Consider the following 21,076-nt stretch of genomic DNA (forward strand, 5'->3'; position numbering starts at 1 on the left):
AGATCTCATTAATAGAACTGTCACTGTTTTCACTATAAGCTTTGTGTGATTGCTGCACATCATATGATTTATTAACCTTTGGACATCAAGAGAATCAATAAGTTGATCTATAACAATTTGGAAGCAGTTTTCTTCTGACAAGATTTTACTAATATTATTTTCTAGCCATTGCTACCAGATATATCCTGGATTCTGTTCCTTCTCTGAGCATGTAACACAGAGATGTAATTCTAAGATTCAAAAAGTAGTTTGAGTGGTACCACTACTACTACTACTAAGGAAAAAATGTGAGAACTGTATTCTTAATATTAAAATATGCCACTTTTGTAAACTCTTAAGAAATAAAAGACGAGCTAGTTAATGACCTTGCTCAAATGAAACCAAGAATTCGTACATGTTTTGAAGATTTCATCTAGATGAAAACAATATTTCATTTTGAGGTTATTAATTGGATTAGACTGAGATTTAACATGTTCTTGTTTAATTTTAATAGTACCGGTATTTATAAATTTTTTCAAGTTGTATTAAGAGGAGTCTGTACACGGAATTTTGGGAAAAAAAAAAAAAAAATGAAATGAAATTTTGGTTTTTATAGTTTTTCGGTAGTTTAATATGTGTAAAATGATAATATGATTTTATTTTTTCTAATTGTCAGCTTTTAGCCCTATCTTCAGCAAAAATATTGTAGTAATTCTTAATGCAAAAAATGTTATCAATGAAAAAATTTTTTTTGCCAACCGCTCATTGGAATTTTAAATTTATTTAGCCGATTCCATACATAAAAGTATGTTACATGTGTCCTATTTTTTCTACATTTGCATCTTTTATCACTTCTAAGAAAAGTGCTCCCAAAACTGAGGAATTTAACAGTGCAAGATATGGAAACTTTGACACTATTTTGCTACACTTTCTTATTTTTGTGACATTGGTACATTTTTCTCAGAAAGTATTGTACCCAGAAGGCTGAAATTAATATAGGCTACAATATCAATGTAATGGCATTTTACACAGTTGGTTAAAAAATTAAGATTATTTCTATCTTCAGCAAAAATAAAAAATAATTTGTAGTAATTCTTAATGTAAGAAATATTATCAATGAAAAAAATTTTGATCATTGTAACTTTACACCATTACCTATTTCCAAGAAAATCGATTACTGTGCAACAATGTATATTTTATTAATATAAATTAAATTTGACATTAAGAAAGTTGTTCTTCAGTAAGCAAAACTGATTAATAAAATAAAAGTAGGTCTACTGGTAAATAGATCACTAATGATAGAATACATATTACCTTAAAGCTGCGCTAAAAACTCCAGACATAAATATTCCAGGAAGCCCTGGTACCGATTCTGATATCTCCATCACAAAATAGGGTAACAATTGATCAGCCTTTCCGATTGTCTGTAACATTGCAATATTACACACTATAAATAGTGCTGCTTTATTCTTAATCTGATACTAAATACACAATATAATGCTTGCAAGAAAAATAACCTATTGAAATATTTTCTTGCAATCACTAATCGCTAATAAATATTTAAGTAAAATATTAGAGTCTTTAAGAATATCTACGGAAAAAATTGATCAATTTCCTTCAGTAAGAAAAAATTTTGTTTCAAAGCTTATTAAAGTACATAGAAAAGACGCCATAATTTTTGCTTAACTGTCTGGCATATAATCTGTGGATGTGATTCAATATGCCTAAGATAATGTGAATTGCTTGGTATCATACATCCAGGATAGACAATGTACCAAAAGTGAATGTGCTGAGCATCTAAAACTGCTTAAGCTTCATAGCTATTTAATTGACTCCCCCATTTGATGTTAAAGAAATAGATATAAGAGCTCAATTGAGCCGTTCAGAGCAGAAGTGGTCTAAGTCAAAATTGGGTAATGAGGTTTAAAGTAAAAATTCTGTAAAATACAGTGCAAAGTAGCAATTAATATGTCCTTCGTGCTATCCACTGACTACTAACAGTTTAAATAAATTCAATATTAATTGCTACTTTGCGCTGTAGTTTACAGAATGTGTACTTTAACCCTTATTACCTATTTTTGACTTACACCACTTCTGCTCTGAACGGCTCAATTGGCGTTGAAGTGATCTAGTTTTATTTCTTTTGTAAGCGAAGAGATTAGCAAGTATTTGATTATAGAGTTTACATACATGAGTACTGACAGGATCACAGTTGTAGAAGGTTGCATAAATCACCAGGCCAGTGTAGCAGCTCATAGTAACAATTCCGAGGATCCCCAGCGCTAGGATGAGGATCGTTCTGAAAACGAAAATATAACTTCCATTAAGAACAGCAGCTTATAACAATATAATCATAAATCTGATAGCGTGGCAGATTGTCCAAGGACCAAAGGAACAGGTTGTTTCCCACGTACTGGTAATAATTTATTATTAATTTGATCTACAACAAGAGAAACACAATTAAAATTTTACAAATCAATGCCTGTTCCTACATTAACATGGTGCAGAGACCTGGACTTCAACTAAAAGTTACAAGAGAAGAATCGAATCTGCCGAAATATACATTCTTAGATTTGTGGCATTACACGATCAGAAGAGAAGTGAGGATATTAGATAAAAATTGGATTGTTTAACATGATTAGTAAAATAGAAGATAACAGAAACAAATATCTTGAATACCCGGAAAGAATGCAGAATCATTGAATTCCCGAAATATGTTACTCTACACACCACAAGGAAGGAGAAATATGGGCATAACATGACAAATGATTAGACCCAGTACTGTCAGAGGGCCATACTGGGCCTTACGGTGCATGGGAAACTACAATTTTTTAATGAATCGTATGGGGAAGAGAACATTTTGCTCATAAGGCGTATGGCTGCTTAAGTTATGCTCACGGAGATCTATATTTTGTACAAGGAGATTTTTACCTACTGATCTTAGATCAGTCTTGTTGTTTTTTATGTATCTTCTTTGAGATTTATAAACATAAATGATGCACCTCTATAAACCAATGGTGATATTAAAAAAGTTTAACAACCAGTTCTCTCATGTGTACCTATGTTAAACATATACGGTATATGTCCATGGTAATTGCAAATATTACCTAGAATTAATTTAACAAACGGTTCATCTGAACCAGTGTGAACCGGCCGAATATCACCACTGTCTATAACTCTGTAATCCAGATCCATATATAAAAGAATGTTTGAAAAACACCGAAGTGTTACAGATACACGCTCCAGTATTCATATAAGTGTACATCTACTGTGAGCTTCATAGGATCGCCTTTAAATTAAGTTTGTTTTACAATTAAGATGTAAAGAAAAACAATTTTTTACTTTTTATTTAACATAAAACACCCATTAAATGACGATCAGAGGGCGAGAAGAGAGTAAAATATATTTCTTACTTACTTGCTTACTTACTGCTTTTAGAGAACCCAGATGTTCATTGCCGCCCTCACATAATACCACCATTGGTCCCTATTCTGAACAAGATTAATCCAGTCCCTACTATAATATCTCACCTCACTCAAATCCATTTTAATATTATCTTCCCATCTATGACTCGGTCTCCCCAAACGTCTTTTTCCCTCTGGTCTCCCAACTGACACTCTATTTGCATTTCTGGATTCGCTCATCCTGGATTTAATGTTCCTAATTATGTCAGGTGAAGAACACAATGCATGCAGTTCCGCATTGTGTAACTTTCTCCATTCTCCTGTAACTTCATCCCTCTTAGCCCCAGATATTTTCCTAAGCACCTCATTCTCAAACACCTTTAACCTCAGTTCCTCTCTCAAAGTGACAGTCCAAGTTCCACAACCATACAGAACAACCGGTAATAAACTGTTTTATTATAAATTCTAACTTTCAGGTTTTTTGAGAGCAGACTGGATGACAAAATTTCTCAACCGAATAATAACAAGCATTTCCCATATTTATTCTGCGTTTAATTTTCTCCCAAGTGTCATTTATATTTGTCATTGTTACTCCAAGATATTTTAATTTTTCCAACTTTTCAAAGGATAAATTTCCAATTTTTATATTTCCATTTCGTACTATGTTCTGGTCACGAGACATAATCATATACTTTGTCTTTTCGGAATTTACTTCCAAAACTATCTCTTTACTTGCTTCAAGTAAAGTCTCCGTGTTTTCCTAATCTTCTAACATATTCACGTCATCCGCGTAGACAAGCAGCTGATGTAACCTCTTCAATTCCAAACTCTCTTTTATTCTGAACTTTCCTAATGACATATTCTAGAGCAAAGTTAAAAAGCAAAGATGATAGTGCATCTCCTTGCTTTAGCACGCAGTGAATTGGAAAAGCATGTGACAGAAATTGACATATACGGACTTTGCTGTATGTTTCACTGAGACACATTTTAATTAATTGAATTAGTTTTTTCGGGAATACCAAATTCAATAAGAATATTATATAAAACTTCTCTCTTAACCGAGTCATATGCCTTTTTGAAATGTATGAATAACTGATGTACTGTAACCCTTATACTTCCACTTTTTCTCCAATATCTGTCGAATACAAAAAATCTGATCAATAGTTGCTAAAATATATTTTAAAGGAAGAAAAATAAGGAGAGAAGCTATGGTCCTACATACAAATTGTAAGGAAAGAAATAAAAATAGATATTTACTAAGAACATTACTGTACCAAATCGAACTAAACACTAACTCAAGATCTAACTTAACATAATGTAGGAATAACATATGACAACCCATGTTTACCAGAAATATTATCATAATCAGTATTCAATTTTACAGATGGCTTTCATGTCAGCAGAAGAAACAGCACAAAGGACTGACAACTAAAATATCAGGAAAGCAAAAATTAATATTACATATTTATTATTTTTAATATTAAACATGAGAAGACTTACATGTTGGCCTTGTAGATGGTCGGCATGGCAAGGCAACGTTGGACCATAGCTTGGTTCACAGAACAAGAAGCCAGCCAATAGAAGTAGTTCCCAAAAGACACATTCCAAAAGGTGTGCCTCACCGTGGGGTCGATGTTCAAACTAGAGCAGCACAACAAACACAGTGTCTCGCTAACAAGCAATCCTGTTGGAATAATAAAACAATTTCCAGCCTAAGACACGTTTCTTAGGCTGGTTTCTCATAGAAACAGAGACCCTTTATCCTTTGCAACCAGCTTTTGAAACTCCTTCTAAAATGAGAAATCATTCCATCACTTCTCTTATTTAATTGGTGAATTATGATTTAAGATTTCATGGTGTTAAACATGGTACGATATTTTTCGGATTTTGCGCCATGTCAAAAATATAGGTACCAGTATAAACATCCAATGTTGAGAAATATGTATCAGCCCAATTATGTGGGAAAGTAAAGAAAGGGAATCTATCTGTTGTATTAGCTATCAATAGACTTAAAAATTTATGACATTGTCAAAATCTTAAAATTACAAATTAATTGGTACCGGCACCAATATATGTGTGTGTGTGTTTATGTATGTACATCCTATAGTCGCGACGCTGTTATACCCGGTGTGACTCCTCCTCTTTGCTTACGTCTTAGGAAGTGAAGGCTCTATAAAGTCTAGGTAGGTAGTATCATTCGCCATTTTTGTTCTTTCGTTGACGAGCTACCATACGAGGAATCTACTTGCCACACCGTTAAACATTAACATATCGTAGCTCCTATGATAATAAATCAAACGCACTGTAATTCAGCAAATAATTGACGGTAAATAACGTCTTCATGTGCTTTCTGCGAACGCCAACGAAAGAGCCAAAATGGAGGGCGATTATATTAAGTATTTATCGAGCCTTAAGAAATGAATAATGTCTTCCTTAGTGAATCACAAGATGCACGCGTTTAAATGTAAAAGACCTTCAACGCGATTGGCTGCCAGAAATTAGAGCGACGGGACTATATATATCTACCCACTTCACTAACGTAATTCGAGTTCTGTATATTGCGGATAGATGGCAGCATTGACCCATTTTCAAGTTACATACCACTTTGGTGGGCCACACTGTGTATATTGTGTTTCTGTGGAGAGTTATGTCGTGATCTGGGAAATGTATTATCAAAATTGGCAAAAAAGATAAATAAATAAAATAAAATAAAATACAGTAAAGTGGGGCGACTTTGAACGCCGAGGTGACTTTGAACAATAATTTATCGCCTTTCTAAAGTAAATGCTGTACCCTACTGCGAAAAAACTGAACTAGTTTATTGACAACTCAAACAGCTTTTTCGCAATAGGGTACAGCATTTAATTTAAAAGACGCCAAATTACTGTTCAAAGTAACCTCGGCGTTCAAAGTTGCCCCACTTTACGGTATTCAAGTTCTGTATTGAATGAAATCCCTTAAGTAGAAACAATGTGTTTTAATTACATTTTTCTAATCACGTTTACGTGTAATTTAGCAACAAATTGATTTTATACAAAGCAGTGTGTGAAAATCAACCCATGTGCAACAGATTAAAGTTTCTTATATAAAAATTTAATGAAGTTAACAAGTTCTACAAATTAACGTATATTATGTGATTGAACTTCCAAGACACCAACCTCACAAAGTTACAATTATAAAAGTGACGTAAAGAAAACATTTCTTGCCTTTTTTTGTAATGGATTCTTTCTTATAAGACCTTTACTAAAATGTTTTCTTCTTCACCTATTTTGAAGGTACCGGTATATGATAAGCATTTGAATCACAATTATTGCAAAAAAATGAACAAGTATGTTTATGGACTTACTTGAAGAACTCAAGACGACCACTCTGCTCACTTCGTTCCCACACAACATTTGGTCCACCAACATTTATGGTTCCCAATATCATAACAATGATTACTCCACCAAACATGAGGAAAGTCTGCAAAGTATCTGTCCACACCACAGCCTTCAAGCCACCCTACACAACAAATATCTTTCATTCGTTTCTATATTATGTTAAAATACATCAATATTTGTACAACTACAAGTTTAGTTTCATCTTATAACATGTACTGCTAATGAACAACAGACCAACTAGTATTTTGTAAATTGAGATTCTGGTGTTATCTATAGGCAAATAATTGAAACTATCTTAAAAAAAATATCTGAACTGAGACTTTCTTATTTTCCACTCTCAACATTGAGTTTTAGTTTTTGCTTACTTGCTTTTCCTCCATTTTGTACTGTGTGACAAGAGACCAACCAGGATCATACGCAAGGGGGTGTGGTTACCGCGTTTGAACCCCCCTTTGAACTCTTTTTTTTTTAATTACATATTTAAATTTGGAAGCTGTTTTGGAAAGAGTGGGGTGAAGAAAGAATGTTGTACCTTGTGTATCAGGGTTTATTAAATTATATTATAAATTTTTTGTTTCCCAATTTTGAAGGATGTTTAATGTTATGTTTATTTAACGACTCTCGCAACTGCAGAGGTTATATCAGCGTCGCCAGATGTGCCGGAATTTTGTCCCGCAGGAGTTCTTTTACATCCTAATAAACCTACTGACATGAGCCTGTCGCATTTAAGCACACTTAAATGCCATCGACCTGGCTCAGGATCGAACCCGCAACCTTGGGCATAGAAGGCAAGCGCTATACCAACTCGCCAACCAGGCCAACATTTTGAAGGATCTAAGTAGTTATTTTACTTATTGTTTTATAATTATTAATAATTATTATTTAGTCAGGAAGAGGAAAAGGAATTGGTTGGGTCACTGGCTGAGAAGAAACTGCCTATTGAAGTATGCACTGGAAGGAATGGTGAACGAGAGAAGAGTTCGGAGTAGAAGAAGATATCAGATGATAGACGACATTAAGATATATGGATCATATGAGGAAATAAAAAGGAAGGCAGAAAACAGGAAAGTCCGACAAAGCTGGGTTTGCAGTGAAAGATATGCTCTTGGGCATAACACTAAATGAAATTAAGATTTGAATATTTTTTATCCATAATCGTTTCTTCTTTAATTTTTCACTGTCAGAGTAACAAAATCTACATTTGACATAAGGCATAGTTCTCCTACTCCTTCAATATAATCCCTTGATGCTGGGGCACATTGAATTATAACAATGCTATCTTTATTATAGAGAGATCTACTGCTTAGTACCAACCTTATAATAAAATAAAGCCGACATAATATGAAATTTAACTTACTTTGAAACATATTGAAAAGATTGTTTTGAAAGTTCTGCAATGCAAATGTTAAATATTGTGCATTGTCGATTTTAAACTGATTTTGAGAACAGTATTTACACACGTCTTAATTCGTGCATAGTTGAGTAAAAACTTACCAGAGTAGTATAGAATATGCAGACTACACAAACAATGGGCGTTATTAAGTGTAAGTTCACTCCAGTCACTGCAAAAATTAAAGAAAAACGTACTGGTACATCAAATCCGTATTTAATAATTTACTGACCAAGTAATTCAATTCCGTTAGTCTAAAAATTATATAAATTCAATGTGAACACATTCGTCTTATAATAGACTTTATTTATTTACTCACCTTGACTGAAAGCTAAGGCTGGTACATAGATCACAATTGGAATGTACAGCATCTGAAACAGAATTTTGCGAGTTGTAATTATAGAGCACACTAAACTTTTTACAAGGAATTTTATAAAATCAACAAAACATTGAAAATAAATACCGTGGGCTTATATTGTTTCCAACATGTGAGGAAAATGTTGAAAGATAATAAAATAATATTCTGTACATGATTATATCTTTTGGCTTTTAATTTTTTCTCTTTACTTATTCAACTGGCAGATACTTGATGCTTAAATAAATACGAGTATTACAAGCAAACTTAACTTGGTGTCTGTTGATGGAATTATTGTAATCACTGAAAAAGAGGAATGAATGAGTATGCCTCTCATTTCGAAATAGCTTTCGCATCTATGATTACATTTGCGAAACACAGCAAAACAGACGTAGAATGAATACAACTCACCATTTTGACAATGAAGATTATTGATCCCATTAGGCGGACAGTCTGGCTAAATCGGAGGTTAAGATACTGAAATATAACATTTAATTGTGTTCATCAAAATTTAGTTATTATCAACACTAGGTACTAAATAACCTAATAGCTGATACAGTGTTGTTAAATAACCAAGTTAAAAAAATATATATGAGAATTCTCCTATTTTACTTCAGAAATTTAATTTAAATCTACCAGAATTCCAGAAGAATATTAGTTAATATTATATCTAGAAGCAATAGAAACCAACTAGCCAGATATAATTGTAAAATTTCCATAAATTTGTTACATTTCTTTACCTCATAGGAAGATGTAATCTGAAGCTTATAAAACACGGGAAGATAGACAAGTGCCATGGTAACGCTCACAAAAGCCTCTGGACACATGATCATCATGTATTGGGTTCCATATACGTACATCTCTGCAGGAAGACCCAACAGTGATATCCCCGAAATATAACTGAAGAAAAACAGATGAATTCTAATTACACAGATGTACCAGAATCATGAATACTTCTTATTTCCATGATATTAACAAAAAAAAAAAAAAAAAACATGTAAAATATGTAATATAATATAAATGTCATAACTTTTCCATCCGTCAATTAGTATACTTTTTTCTAAATTTATAAACTTTGAAGTGCATCATATTTTATAGGAGTAATTACACTTTTATTTAAAGGTGACCAGATTAATATAATATGTGACTTGCAATGAATGAATATATCAAAAAGGAATGCCATCAAAAAGGAGTGCGTTATATGGCAGTAAAAATTTTTAATAGCCTCCATAGGGATATAAAAATGAAACTCAAAACATAAGATTATTTTGGGCCAAATTAAAGAAGTACCTAATTTTTCACGCCTTCTATTCTGTAGATGAATTCATGACATTCAACAATGCTTCATGAAATTGGTATTAAAACTTTGTGTTGTACTAGTAGACTATATTGCAAACCTCTTCTGTATATATTTCAACTAGACTGTGACTATAAATTAAGACTTTATAGTAGTATTAAGTTTTTTTTTTTTTTTTTTTACTTGTTCCATATTCTAGCTGTGAACCAATGTATGAATACCATGGAATGTTAATAAATACAATACATTACAATAACTAAATGAAAGTTGACAGCAAAAACCGGACAAGTCCAAAATATTAATTTTCAGAAGAAAAAAAAAACTGTACCTCACGTTTTTCATACAATAAAATAATCTGAGATATTTTATATAGGTATCTCATACATCCACCAACTTTGGTAAAAAGTTTCGCTGTTCTCTTTTATATGGTTTCTTAGAAAAAAAAAACATTTGGACATATCCACTTTTTGCAGAACATTTTATATATAGCCTACACATATTAATTGAAAAAGAAGTATATAAAATCATGTTTCATTCATATTGTCAACTGTATGAACATACAAATAAATACTTTATAAGTATAAACTTCATGTTAGAATGATTTCCTGAACTAGAAAAACAATAGGCTATTATGTTTATATTTTTTTCTTTCTTCTTTAAATTCTTGGTATGTCAGGTATATCAAGTACCAAAAAATAATTATTCTAATAACAACACAATAAACTAAGCTTAATAAAAAATATTATTATTTTTTTTATTATTATTATAGCTGTTTTCACTAATCACACCTACTGCTACTGTCATCTTCTGCCATCTCAACATTCTCCTCATTCTGACGACTTGCTCTTTTTGGATTTAGTTCATTTTGGTGATCATTCATTTGTAGAACGAAATATTTAATCATTAACATCGACAATAACAGCTAATATGACGATGAAATAAAAGAAGACAACACTAATTCCATCTTCATGATATTTTCTAACAAGAACCTGATAAGTTTGTGACTTATCCATCTTTTTCTAGAAAGACGTTGGACTAATCCACTTTTTGCAGAAAGGTTACATTTTCAAACACTCATTTCAATGGCACAAATACGGTTTTTGTAGAAACTTGTTATGTCAATAGATGCCGTTTGAGATTAAGTAAAGAGAACTGCACTATGCTCAAAATTGGAATTTTTGGACTTGTCCGGTTTTTGCTATCAATCCTTCAAATGTAATTTCGAGATTAGAATATACCCTAGTACGATATAAATTGACCATAGATCATGATCAAGCAAGTAATTTTTTTATGTAAGAGCAGGGTGTCCAGATGTTCCAGCTTTACTGTGATAGTCCCAGTTTTGGATGCTTTATTCCAGTGTCCCGAAAAACTTTCTCGGGACGAAAAAATGTCCCAGTTTTTAAAACTGATCACTTGCTCATTGTGAAAGTAGTTTGATTTGCGACGAATTTATACTATGGGGTTTATTGATTAGTAATACCATGCCTTGTAGAATATACAACTATTATAAATACTATTAGAGTGTAAGAGGATGAAGAAAACCATTGTCAACTGTCTGACATTAGACAACAACAAGATATTTTACCCAATTAATTTATTCGCTGCATCTGGTGTCATGCCATTGTCATAAACTTCACACTTATATATCACCATAATTTTAGTACCCAGTTTAGCTTGTTTTTGTTTAGTGCAACTCTGATGTAATCTTGAGTAGGTGTACTACTAGTCTTAGTTTAGTTAGCTTAACTAGGTGACGACAATGTTCTCAGCTACCGTGATCCTAAATTAAATAATGCTGCTGACCTTGCTGCTTCATCAGCCTTGAAGCAAATTGAACAATGTGCAATTTCCTTTCTTTTGTTTTGATGCACAACACAGCAGTTACCTATGATTATTAAATTCTTGTCGTGGCTATTCCCATGTGAAGGAACTGACGTTTCAATTCTTCTTAAATTAAATCAATCAAATCGTTTGTGAACTTATTACACAGCATAAATGTCTTGTCCTACACGTGGGAACAAGGCGAAAGATGTTTTCACTGGCAAATTATGAGACAAATACTAACATTAAGTTAATAAATAAATAAATTAATTAATTAATTATACTATATTGATAGAATTGCTCTCTTGAGCAGTGGCTTTGCATTATGCTAATTCAAAATTCTTACAAGAGTCAGAATAATAATAGCAGCAGCAGTAGTAGTAGTAGTAGTAGTAGTAGTAGTAGTAGTAGTAGTAGTAGTAGTAGTACCAGTAGTAATACAGTTTATGTAAAAGTAGGTCTGTATCTACTGTGTACACAAAATGTCGATTTCCAAATCTCCTTTATTAAAAAATTGTTGACAATCCTATTCAGTATTGGTTGTCAAAATCGACCATTTCCTAGAGAGGTGGTGATATTACGGAAAGAGAACAGAAGTGCCCTTAATTTTATCATTTATATTCATTTTTAGACAATTCTATAATTATTTGTTCCAGTTACTTTATGTTAGTTTATGAGTAAGTTTAGAATTGTTTCTTTTAATTTTTCTTTACAACATAAAGTTAATAGTGTTTGAAACTAAATAATATAAACATTGTGGAGAAAATTATAGATAATATTAATTTATTTTTTATTTTAGTAGGTTATTTTACGACGCATTATCAATGTCTTAGGTTATTTAGCGTCTGAATGAGATGAAGGTGATAATGCCGGTGAAATGAGTCAAGGGTCCACACGGAAAGTTACCCAGCATTTCCTCAAATTGGGTTGAGAGAAAACCTCGGAAGAAACCTCAACCAGGTAACTTGCCCTGATAGGGAATTGAAACCGGGCCACCTGGTTTCGCTGCCAGACGTGCTAACCCTTGCTCCACAGGTGTGGACGATAATATTAATGAACTTGCACAACTGCCCCAGCAATAATTCTAGTAGGTACCGGTACTTATTCGTATTCCATTCTATAGTCGACAGAAGGAATAATTAATACCGGTAGTCCTACATCAGCTTGAAAAACAACAGAGAAAAACTATTCTTACGTCGTGTTTGTGCACAATATATTTCATTTGGAATTGCTGGGATTAGAACCAAGTTCTCCGGCCTAGAAAGCCGGTACCGGTAGTCCAGACGTTTAGTTGACATTAACACATTAATATTTTAGGGCAAGTAAAATATATACTCCGTCTTTGTAAACTTCAACAATCAAAACTGTTGATTTATGATTACATCATATTCTAATTTTCATTGTATAACATAATTTAAAATTTCTTAAAAAGTTATAAAATATTGTATTGTATTGTATTTATTCTCTGTATAGACTCAGAAACAAAATTTGGGCCACCTGAATTTTTCAAGTTATAGTTCTTCGGAGATTGATTAATCCTTTAAGAGCCAAGAGACTTTATCTTACTTATTCTGTATACATGTTATTAATACCTAGAATAAATAATTATGTGCAACAGTAATAAAGGTAGGTATTCAATTTTATGGCTTTAATGTAAAAAATCAATAATTCTGAACGACATGGACTGAAGCAAAATAGTTTTTACTCTGGTTTTGAAACATTCAATTCGCGAACTGAATCAATCACTTCCCAAGAAATCTACTTTGGGAAAGAAAAGATCATTATATTTCTGATTCTGGTTCTGAAGAATAAAGTCAGTCAACCAAATTTTCAAATAACCTTATCATCTTTATTAATCTTCTATTCCTGTAGTTACGCCGAAAGGCAGGAATTTGACATTATCATCGCTGTTCCAAGTGTCATCCTCTAGGAGTGAAGTCATAAGGACCATTTGAATAAATAACAAGAATAATAATAATAATAATAATAATAATAATAATAATAATAATAATAATAATAATAATAATAAAAATGGAAGAAAAACCTACAAAGAAGGATCATTTTCAATAATGAATTCGATTTTTACCTTCCTGGGATTTGAATAATAATAATAATAATAATAATAATAATAATAATAATAATAATAATAATAGTAATAATAATAATAATAATAATAATAATAATAATGGTAGAACAACCTACAAAAAAAGGATCATTTTCAATAATGAATTCCATTTTTACCTTCCTGGGATTTGAACCCGTATCTCCAGTCTATAAAATTGATGCTCTGTCTGTTGGCTGATAATGTGCCCATTTTTTATTTAATTGTTATAAATTTCCTGTTTAATAAGTTTTTAAATGTATCACTATATAAATATAATGTTTATTATTTCAATTTTTATAGTTTTATTATGTAAAACCCCTCTCAACCAAACTTCGGTTAGCTGAAATCCAGCTTATTCGAAACAACATCGGAGGAAAAAAGAAAATAAATGTCACTGTTTTGTTTATCCTTGCAATATTTTGTTCATCTCCTATAGAATGACTACAAATTTAAGTGTCAATGTCCTCACACCAATGCTACATCTGTTTTCCACCTCCATCCCACAAACACTTGATTTGTATAATAACCAAGCGCAGCTGGTCCCATTAAGTGAGACATTCTTTTCGCCCCCTTCCCCTCCGTCTGCCTACCTGGGAATTACAGGATTATGGTGTATTCAATCGAGGTAAATTTCCAATTTCTCATTCATTTTAGCTGTGTTGCAGTTATAGTGTTATTGTTATGTTTTATTTTTTAGTTACGCGAGTGTGATGTCGAGTAAAAGAAAACTTTATATTTTACCCATCAAGAGGTGGTGTGATATTGCAGCTTGCAAATGATGCGAGAAACAGAGACAGAAGATGATAATTGATTATTGGATGTAAAATTGATGTGCAATTACAATATTCAATTCACTGAATTTTTGTTTATAATTTACATGCTTAACGATCTCTTTTCCTTCTCATTTTTACCAAAAATATTTCTCATCGATTATCCGAAATTGCTCTGCCTCCTCTATTTAGGATAAATGGGGTTCTACTGTATTAATAAATGCCCGTAGTATAGAAGACAGTTTCATAACTTCAATATAATCTAAAATTTCTAGCCAACATGCATTACTTCACAGAATTGGTCCCTAAGCACGGGCAGTTATTATTTCAGTGCTATCTATATGACAGGGACATAACTGATTGACCCACTCTACAGACTGACTTCCTGCTCTCCTCTTAGTTACAGTATGTGAAGGCCGAGGTCACAACTGTCTGGGGGAGCTGTTAACTGAGTTTGTGGGATTTCTGTGCAACAGTATTATTAAGTACCATCTACTACATCACAGAATGACTATTGAATATTGAAAATATTCAAGAAATCGCAAGAATTATATTTTCATCACTTCTGTAACAAATCAAAATTGATTAGCTAACCATCAAATTTAAACCAATGAATTTAATGACAAGAATGCTACCACCATTCTTCAAGTCATAATATAGGTACTCTAGTTGTCCAAGGTGTAAAACTGACATAAATGCTAGAAATTGTGAATTATTTTTTTATAATTCAACAGAAGTTTGGATTGAACATTTTCCATCGCAAATGAAATACTGGTATTGAGATCACATCATTTCGTAGGTTAAATCTACTCTCATTTTCAGGTAAAGAGAAGAGTGGAAAGGAGTATTCTATTCGTTTAAAGTAACTAAATTTACTCCAGTGACTTCAAATCCAAATCCCTCTTGAATAATTCACCATTGCTCTCGCACTTAATTTCAGTGTAACCAGTATAATTATGTCTTGTTTATTTAACTTCTTTTGTTTAAATTTTAGAAGTGGTTTCTTTAAGATATATTTCTCTTTTATTTTATTTGGATACCGGTACCTCCTCATTGAGACCTGGAAGGAAATGAAAATACAGACTTTTTGGCAAAGAAAGTAACCACAATCCAACAAAGATTTTATTCTGAAATTTTTTATTATTCAACAAAATTATTAATAAAGAAAAATTATAAACGGACAATATTAAATAATAATTTAAAAAGTTAGTGAAAACAAATCTTGGTGCGAAATTTAAAAACATGAAAATTTGATTCCTAATTCTTCAAGAACAGCAGTAGCTATCTCCAGATTAGTAACTGGACATAACTGATTGGAGCACGTCTTTTCGGAATTGAAATTTATACATCACCAAAATGTGTTCTCTACAGAGAAGAAGATTCAACTATGAACTTGCAGCACATAGTAAACTGCAAAGCTATCAATATTTCGGATAAAAGTGTTAATAACAACACATACGTTTACTGGTATATTAGAAAACAAATGGAGAAAGTCCAATGTTCTGAGCATTTCATTAATAATTAATTAATATAATTTCTCTTTTAATTGGATTTCTAATGGTTTACAACTATGAATTCGTATACTGGTATTTAATTTTGTCTTTTATTTTTTACTGTTCCATAGCTACTAAAGCTGTATATTAAGAACAAATAATAAATTAATTTACAAATTAATTTAATTTACTGTACCAATCACCAAAACAGTACAGAAATATGTCAGAACTTCCCTACTTACTTATTCACAAATTACGGAGATTAATTAATTAATTTATTTATTTATTTATTCGTTCATTGATTTATTTGTTTATTCGTTTATTTATTTATTCGTTTATTCATTCATTTATTTATTTATTTTTCAAATGGCTAATATATGATCAATGGAGTCAGTGACTACAAACAACAAAAACAGTAATAGGAAAATGTTTACAGATAACTCAAATAACATATCTTCATCCTCCCTTTTCAATAACGGTCATCTTCAGAGGAGGAGTGGAAGGTTGGACACTTTCACAGGTGATGATGGTCCACCTCTTCACAAATTACGGAAGATTAAAAAAATGAAATGTGATCGAGTATTTTTTATTAAGAAAAACTAAAAAAATCATTTGATACTGAGACAACTTCCCAAAAAAAATCCTGATACTTGTTTTTAAATTAAGGTTATCAGATGTCCCCGTTTCCTGGGGACAGTCTCCGAATTTTGCTTTCTGTCCCAAAACAAAATTCGTCCCTGGAATGTCTCCGGATTTAATAATTTTTTCCCAGATATCCCCGGATTTTCATTGTTAATTATACAATAGATTAAGGTACAACAACTCAGAAATCATACAAAACAGAAATTTTTAACATTATCTGCATACAAGTAATAAACAAAATCGTTGTTTACTTAAGGCTGATTCACAATAAACTGGGAACGGAAACGAGAACGGAAATAATGTTAAAATAAATGTATTTAACATTATTTCCGTTGTCATTCTTGCTGTCGTTTCCATTACCGGTTTATTGTGAACCAGCCTTTATACCTGCTGATATGCCGTCGCATCGTCCTGGATGGTTTATTGGTTACCGTGCTTGACACGGGATTCCAGATTCGCGGCTCAAAGGGTAATCAAAATCCGAAATAGTTTCTTCGAAAGGGAGATTTGTGTTGTAGATTAATGACACGTAAAAAACCCACGTTACCTATATTGTCTAATGTCGAAAACAGATTCGACTTAGTGTTTACACTACGCTACGAAAGTCAAGTCTTTTGTCTGTATAATGTCAAGTCAAGTTCAAAATACAAAACATACTTGGAGAAAATTTTGCTCACAGTAGCTTTGGCCACAAGATTTGCACGGAATCGAGCTCTGCCACTCTTGGTATCAGGTTGTTATTTGGTTGACTGGGTTAAAGCTTTAATTAATAAAATATTTTGTAATATTTGCACGTACCTTGCAATGAGCGACATAGAGATTGGAAATATTCCCATTGTCTTGCCTCCCATAAGATATTCCGATGTTGTGTTCTGCTTCTTCTTGGCAAAGAAAGCGAAATACACTCCAATGAGTGCGGACAAGCAGAGCATGATGCCGAAAACCAGGAAATCCAGCCATGAGAAATATTTGCTGACATGGACTCCATTTCCTTCTGTCACATTCATTGGCAATAACCCTGTCAAACGTAAGTGCGTGTAAATAAGTTGAAAAAGTTGTGCTATGTTTATAATTAAAGACAGGCTTTCCATGTTAATAAATATTTTACCACTCCCCTGCATATTTATTATAGAAACAGTTTACTTCATTCATAAAAATCTTAACTATTTTAAAAGGAACTCGAAATATTAGCGCATGTCTGACAGCAAACAGTTTTTCAGCACCTTCTTTGAAAAGACACACATTTTTAGACACGTTTACAATTCTAAATGGCAAAAATATTAATTAATTGCATTCTGTTCTTTCATCCATTAATGCTACGATTTAAGTTGCGTGTTCTCGATTCATAAGAATGTCTGTGCATATCTATTCCGTTTTTCCGATCGTGCAGCAGTACGAGTGTGGTCTGGTGCTCTGTGAATACCACTTCCACTTTCCTTCCGCAAGCATCCCCAAACAAATGGATGGCCTTGTTTATAACTGATGATTATTGTCATCAGATATCGAAACTGAAGGGAAAATATCAAATTAAAAGTATCCGCACGTAAATATGTTCCATATGCTTGCTAGAATCTTAAAACCGCATGTTTCACGGACATTTCGTCGTTGTTCCTCCAATAACTCCTATGTGTAAAATATGAAATTTTTCAGTAGGAAGAAAAAACACATTTATTCTTCTATGGTAGTAGTGCATAGGAGATTGTGAATTCTTACATTTTCGAAAGAAAGAAATATAATTACATATAAGAGATTTTATTCCATGTTGAATCTTTCGTACACTACTTTTAATACTTGAATATAAATAATTGATTAAATGGCGATCTTACTCGTGTTAATTATGTAAGCATGTGCGGCTTACAGCTGTTTCGGTGCTTCTTCACACCATCCTCAGAGCCTACTAGATCTCAGCGCCATCTCGAACTTCGCTGCCTGTTGTGTGGGTGCGTTCGATTGTTGAAAAGTGTTGAAATGTGGTGTCAAATAGTGTGTGTGTTCTGAAATTGATCTGTGTGTTGAGAATTTGATCAGGGTGTGTTTTCGTGTGTCTGTATATTTAATATTGTTCTAGTGTGTTGAGTTTTTGGTTTTTGGGTTGTATGTGTAGGATTTCCATGTCTGTATTTATGTTATTGCATGTGTGGTTATCATTATTTGCTGTATCACTATTTAAGTTATTTAATAGAGCAAAAATCTGAAAAATCGATAAATATGTCACATAGGAGTTATTGCCGGAACAACGACGATATATACTGTTACCTCGTTGCTGAAGTTTGAAGTCCCTTCATTCAGTAGTCTACTTATTTTAAGAAATATTTGTATTTATTTTAAATGTAGGTACTGTATAGGCCAATTTAATATTTTGAATTTTACTATTTTATTTTTATTCACACGCGTGAAACGATATGTCTAGTTACAATTGAGACCCGAATCCAAGAGGGGCCCAAGTCCATTACATCAAACTTTTGGGAAATTGAAAAAAAATGTTTGCTGTTGCTACAAAATGCCTCTGACTAATTATTTTTTGTTTCGTGAGTACATCTCCATTACAATTTCATATAACCATGGCAACAAGCTTCTACTAATTATTTTGCATGAGAAATAAATTTTGAAAGTGATTAAATATTGGGTTCCTCTTGGATTCCGAGTCTCAATTGAGCCGTTCAGAGCAGAAGTGGTGAAAGTCAATAATGGGTAATGAGTTTTAAAGTAAAAATTCTGTAAAATACAGCGCAAAGTAGCAATTAATACGTCCTTCATGTTATCCACTGACTACTAATAGTTTAAATAAATTGAATATCAATTCCTACTTTGCGCTGTATTTTACAGAATGTTTACGTTAACCCTCATTACCCATTTTGACTTACACCACTTCTGCTCTCAACGACTCAATTATAACATCTTTTCTGATGATCTGTAAGTAAGTATTCCAAGTTTGGTAACATGTGAATACTTATTTTGGATACAACGAAATATATAAAAGCTTACAAACCACTATTCTTAACAGTTGGATCCCTATGTACAAAGAAACATAAGACATCATAAACTGTGTCGCTACAGTGGCGAAGTGTCAGGACAGGCAGGGTAAGTTGAACTTTCCCAAACATTTTCGAAGAAGGGACAAGATCAATTTAGAATTTAGTTAATTAAGAACAGGAGCGTTTCCGCGTTTCGTTTACCTTTTAGCGACGTAAAGCACGGCTTAGATCACTATTTCCGAACCCCAGCTTACCCAAAATTGTGTCACGCTTCGCTACGACGAGTATGAATCTGGGTCGGAGAATTACACTAAAAGGGGTTATGAAACATGTTAATATGTGAAGTTTGTTTCATGTACCCCTTCTTTCGTGTTAAATAACCCACAATCGGAGATGAAGTACTCAATGCAAATGTAACCTGTCTCCAGTTCAATTCTGTTTCTTTTTCAAAAGGGGCTGTGAAATAATACTTTTACCTACCAGACTAATCCCCGGAGTTGATAGGAATTTCTTGATCACACGGTGTCCTTGTTCAGCAGAGTGACAGAGCCGAAAGAAGCTATTTGTTCATAACTTTTGTCACGGTGGTAACGATGAAACGGAAGAACTGTCCACTGGAAGTTGGCAGATCAAACTGACTGTTTCAAAATCAGTCAGTGGGAGAAAATCTCCTTCTCTCCTCTCCTCCATGCTCCTGTGAATCAGATAGTGAGTATGGCAATTACTTTAACTGCTGAGTGGGATACTTGCCGTCCATTTTATTGCTGTGATGCAGTTAAGTCGTTGAGGGCATCAGCTGGATTTGCCCGTCTATTAACAAGGTCTGTTTAGTTATAAGGTTACTCCCATTAAAGTGACCGAAGTCCAGGTGACGGTGCCAATGATAAATTTAATTACTTACACTGGTACCGGTACATAATTTAATAAAGAACAGTAGAATTATACCTCTGATTAAGTGTCGGTTGTAAGCCGTTAATTTTTGTTCAGGCAGCCCAAATATCAGTCCAGACGTGTGGGATTCAGAAGTGTATATTAGCGTCCATGTGAATGTCCTCGTATGATACCGTAATTTTATATTAAATATATGAAGTCAATTTGTTAATTATTTATTTTCTTTCGGCTTTACAATGTTTCCTATAGTCATGTTTCTCATTGGATAGTGTTTAAGGCTGGGATTACGATGAAGTTCGTTTACGTTACGTTACGTTGCTTTCGTCCATACGTTGAATTTCTAACGAATGTTCAGAGACTGTGTATTATGATCAACGTTCGTGACAACTATTAACACTCTGTCGGCTATAATGAATACTGAAATGCACACGCCTGACATTCAGCTATTTATTAAGAACATTGAATTTTATGGTAACTTTGTTTGAAACAACATAAATAAAATACCGGTATTAGAAAAATATGTTACGACAGAATAATACAGAATGACGATAATGATAAAGCAATAATAATAA

The 21,076-nt window shown here is 32.7% G+C and overlaps 1 protein-coding gene across 1 annotated transcript in view; it reads right to left on the minus strand.

Moving 5' to 3' along the window:
* The window catches only part of LOC138706560 (sodium-coupled monocarboxylate transporter 1-like), a 34,551-nt gene extending 14,248 nt beyond the window's left edge, over positions 1 to 20,303 (minus strand). The window contains exons 1-10 of the mRNA XM_069836028.1: positions 20,094 to 20,303; positions 17,437 to 17,656; positions 9,249 to 9,408; positions 8,920 to 8,985; positions 8,473 to 8,524; positions 8,258 to 8,325; positions 6,730 to 6,884; positions 4,884 to 5,024; positions 2,170 to 2,278; positions 1,294 to 1,403 (exon numbers count right to left, since the gene is read on the minus strand). Of these exons, the coding sequence (XP_069692129.1) occupies positions 1,294 to 1,403; positions 2,170 to 2,278; positions 4,884 to 5,024; positions 6,730 to 6,884; positions 8,258 to 8,325; positions 8,473 to 8,524; positions 8,920 to 8,985; positions 9,249 to 9,408; positions 17,437 to 17,645 (1,070 nt within the window). The 5' untranslated portion in view covers positions 17,646 to 17,656; positions 20,094 to 20,303. The remainder of the gene's footprint in view (positions 1 to 1,293; positions 1,404 to 2,169; positions 2,279 to 4,883; positions 5,025 to 6,729; positions 6,885 to 8,257; positions 8,326 to 8,472; positions 8,525 to 8,919; positions 8,986 to 9,248; positions 9,409 to 17,436; positions 17,657 to 20,093) is intronic.
* Positions 20,304 to 21,076: the final 773 nt, after the last annotated feature.

This window comes from Periplaneta americana, chromosome 9 (assembly GCF_040183065.1).
Source record: "Periplaneta americana isolate PAMFEO1 chromosome 9, P.americana_PAMFEO1_priV1, whole genome shotgun sequence".
Taxonomy (NCBI): Eukaryota; Metazoa; Arthropoda; class Insecta; order Blattodea; family Blattidae; genus Periplaneta; species Periplaneta americana.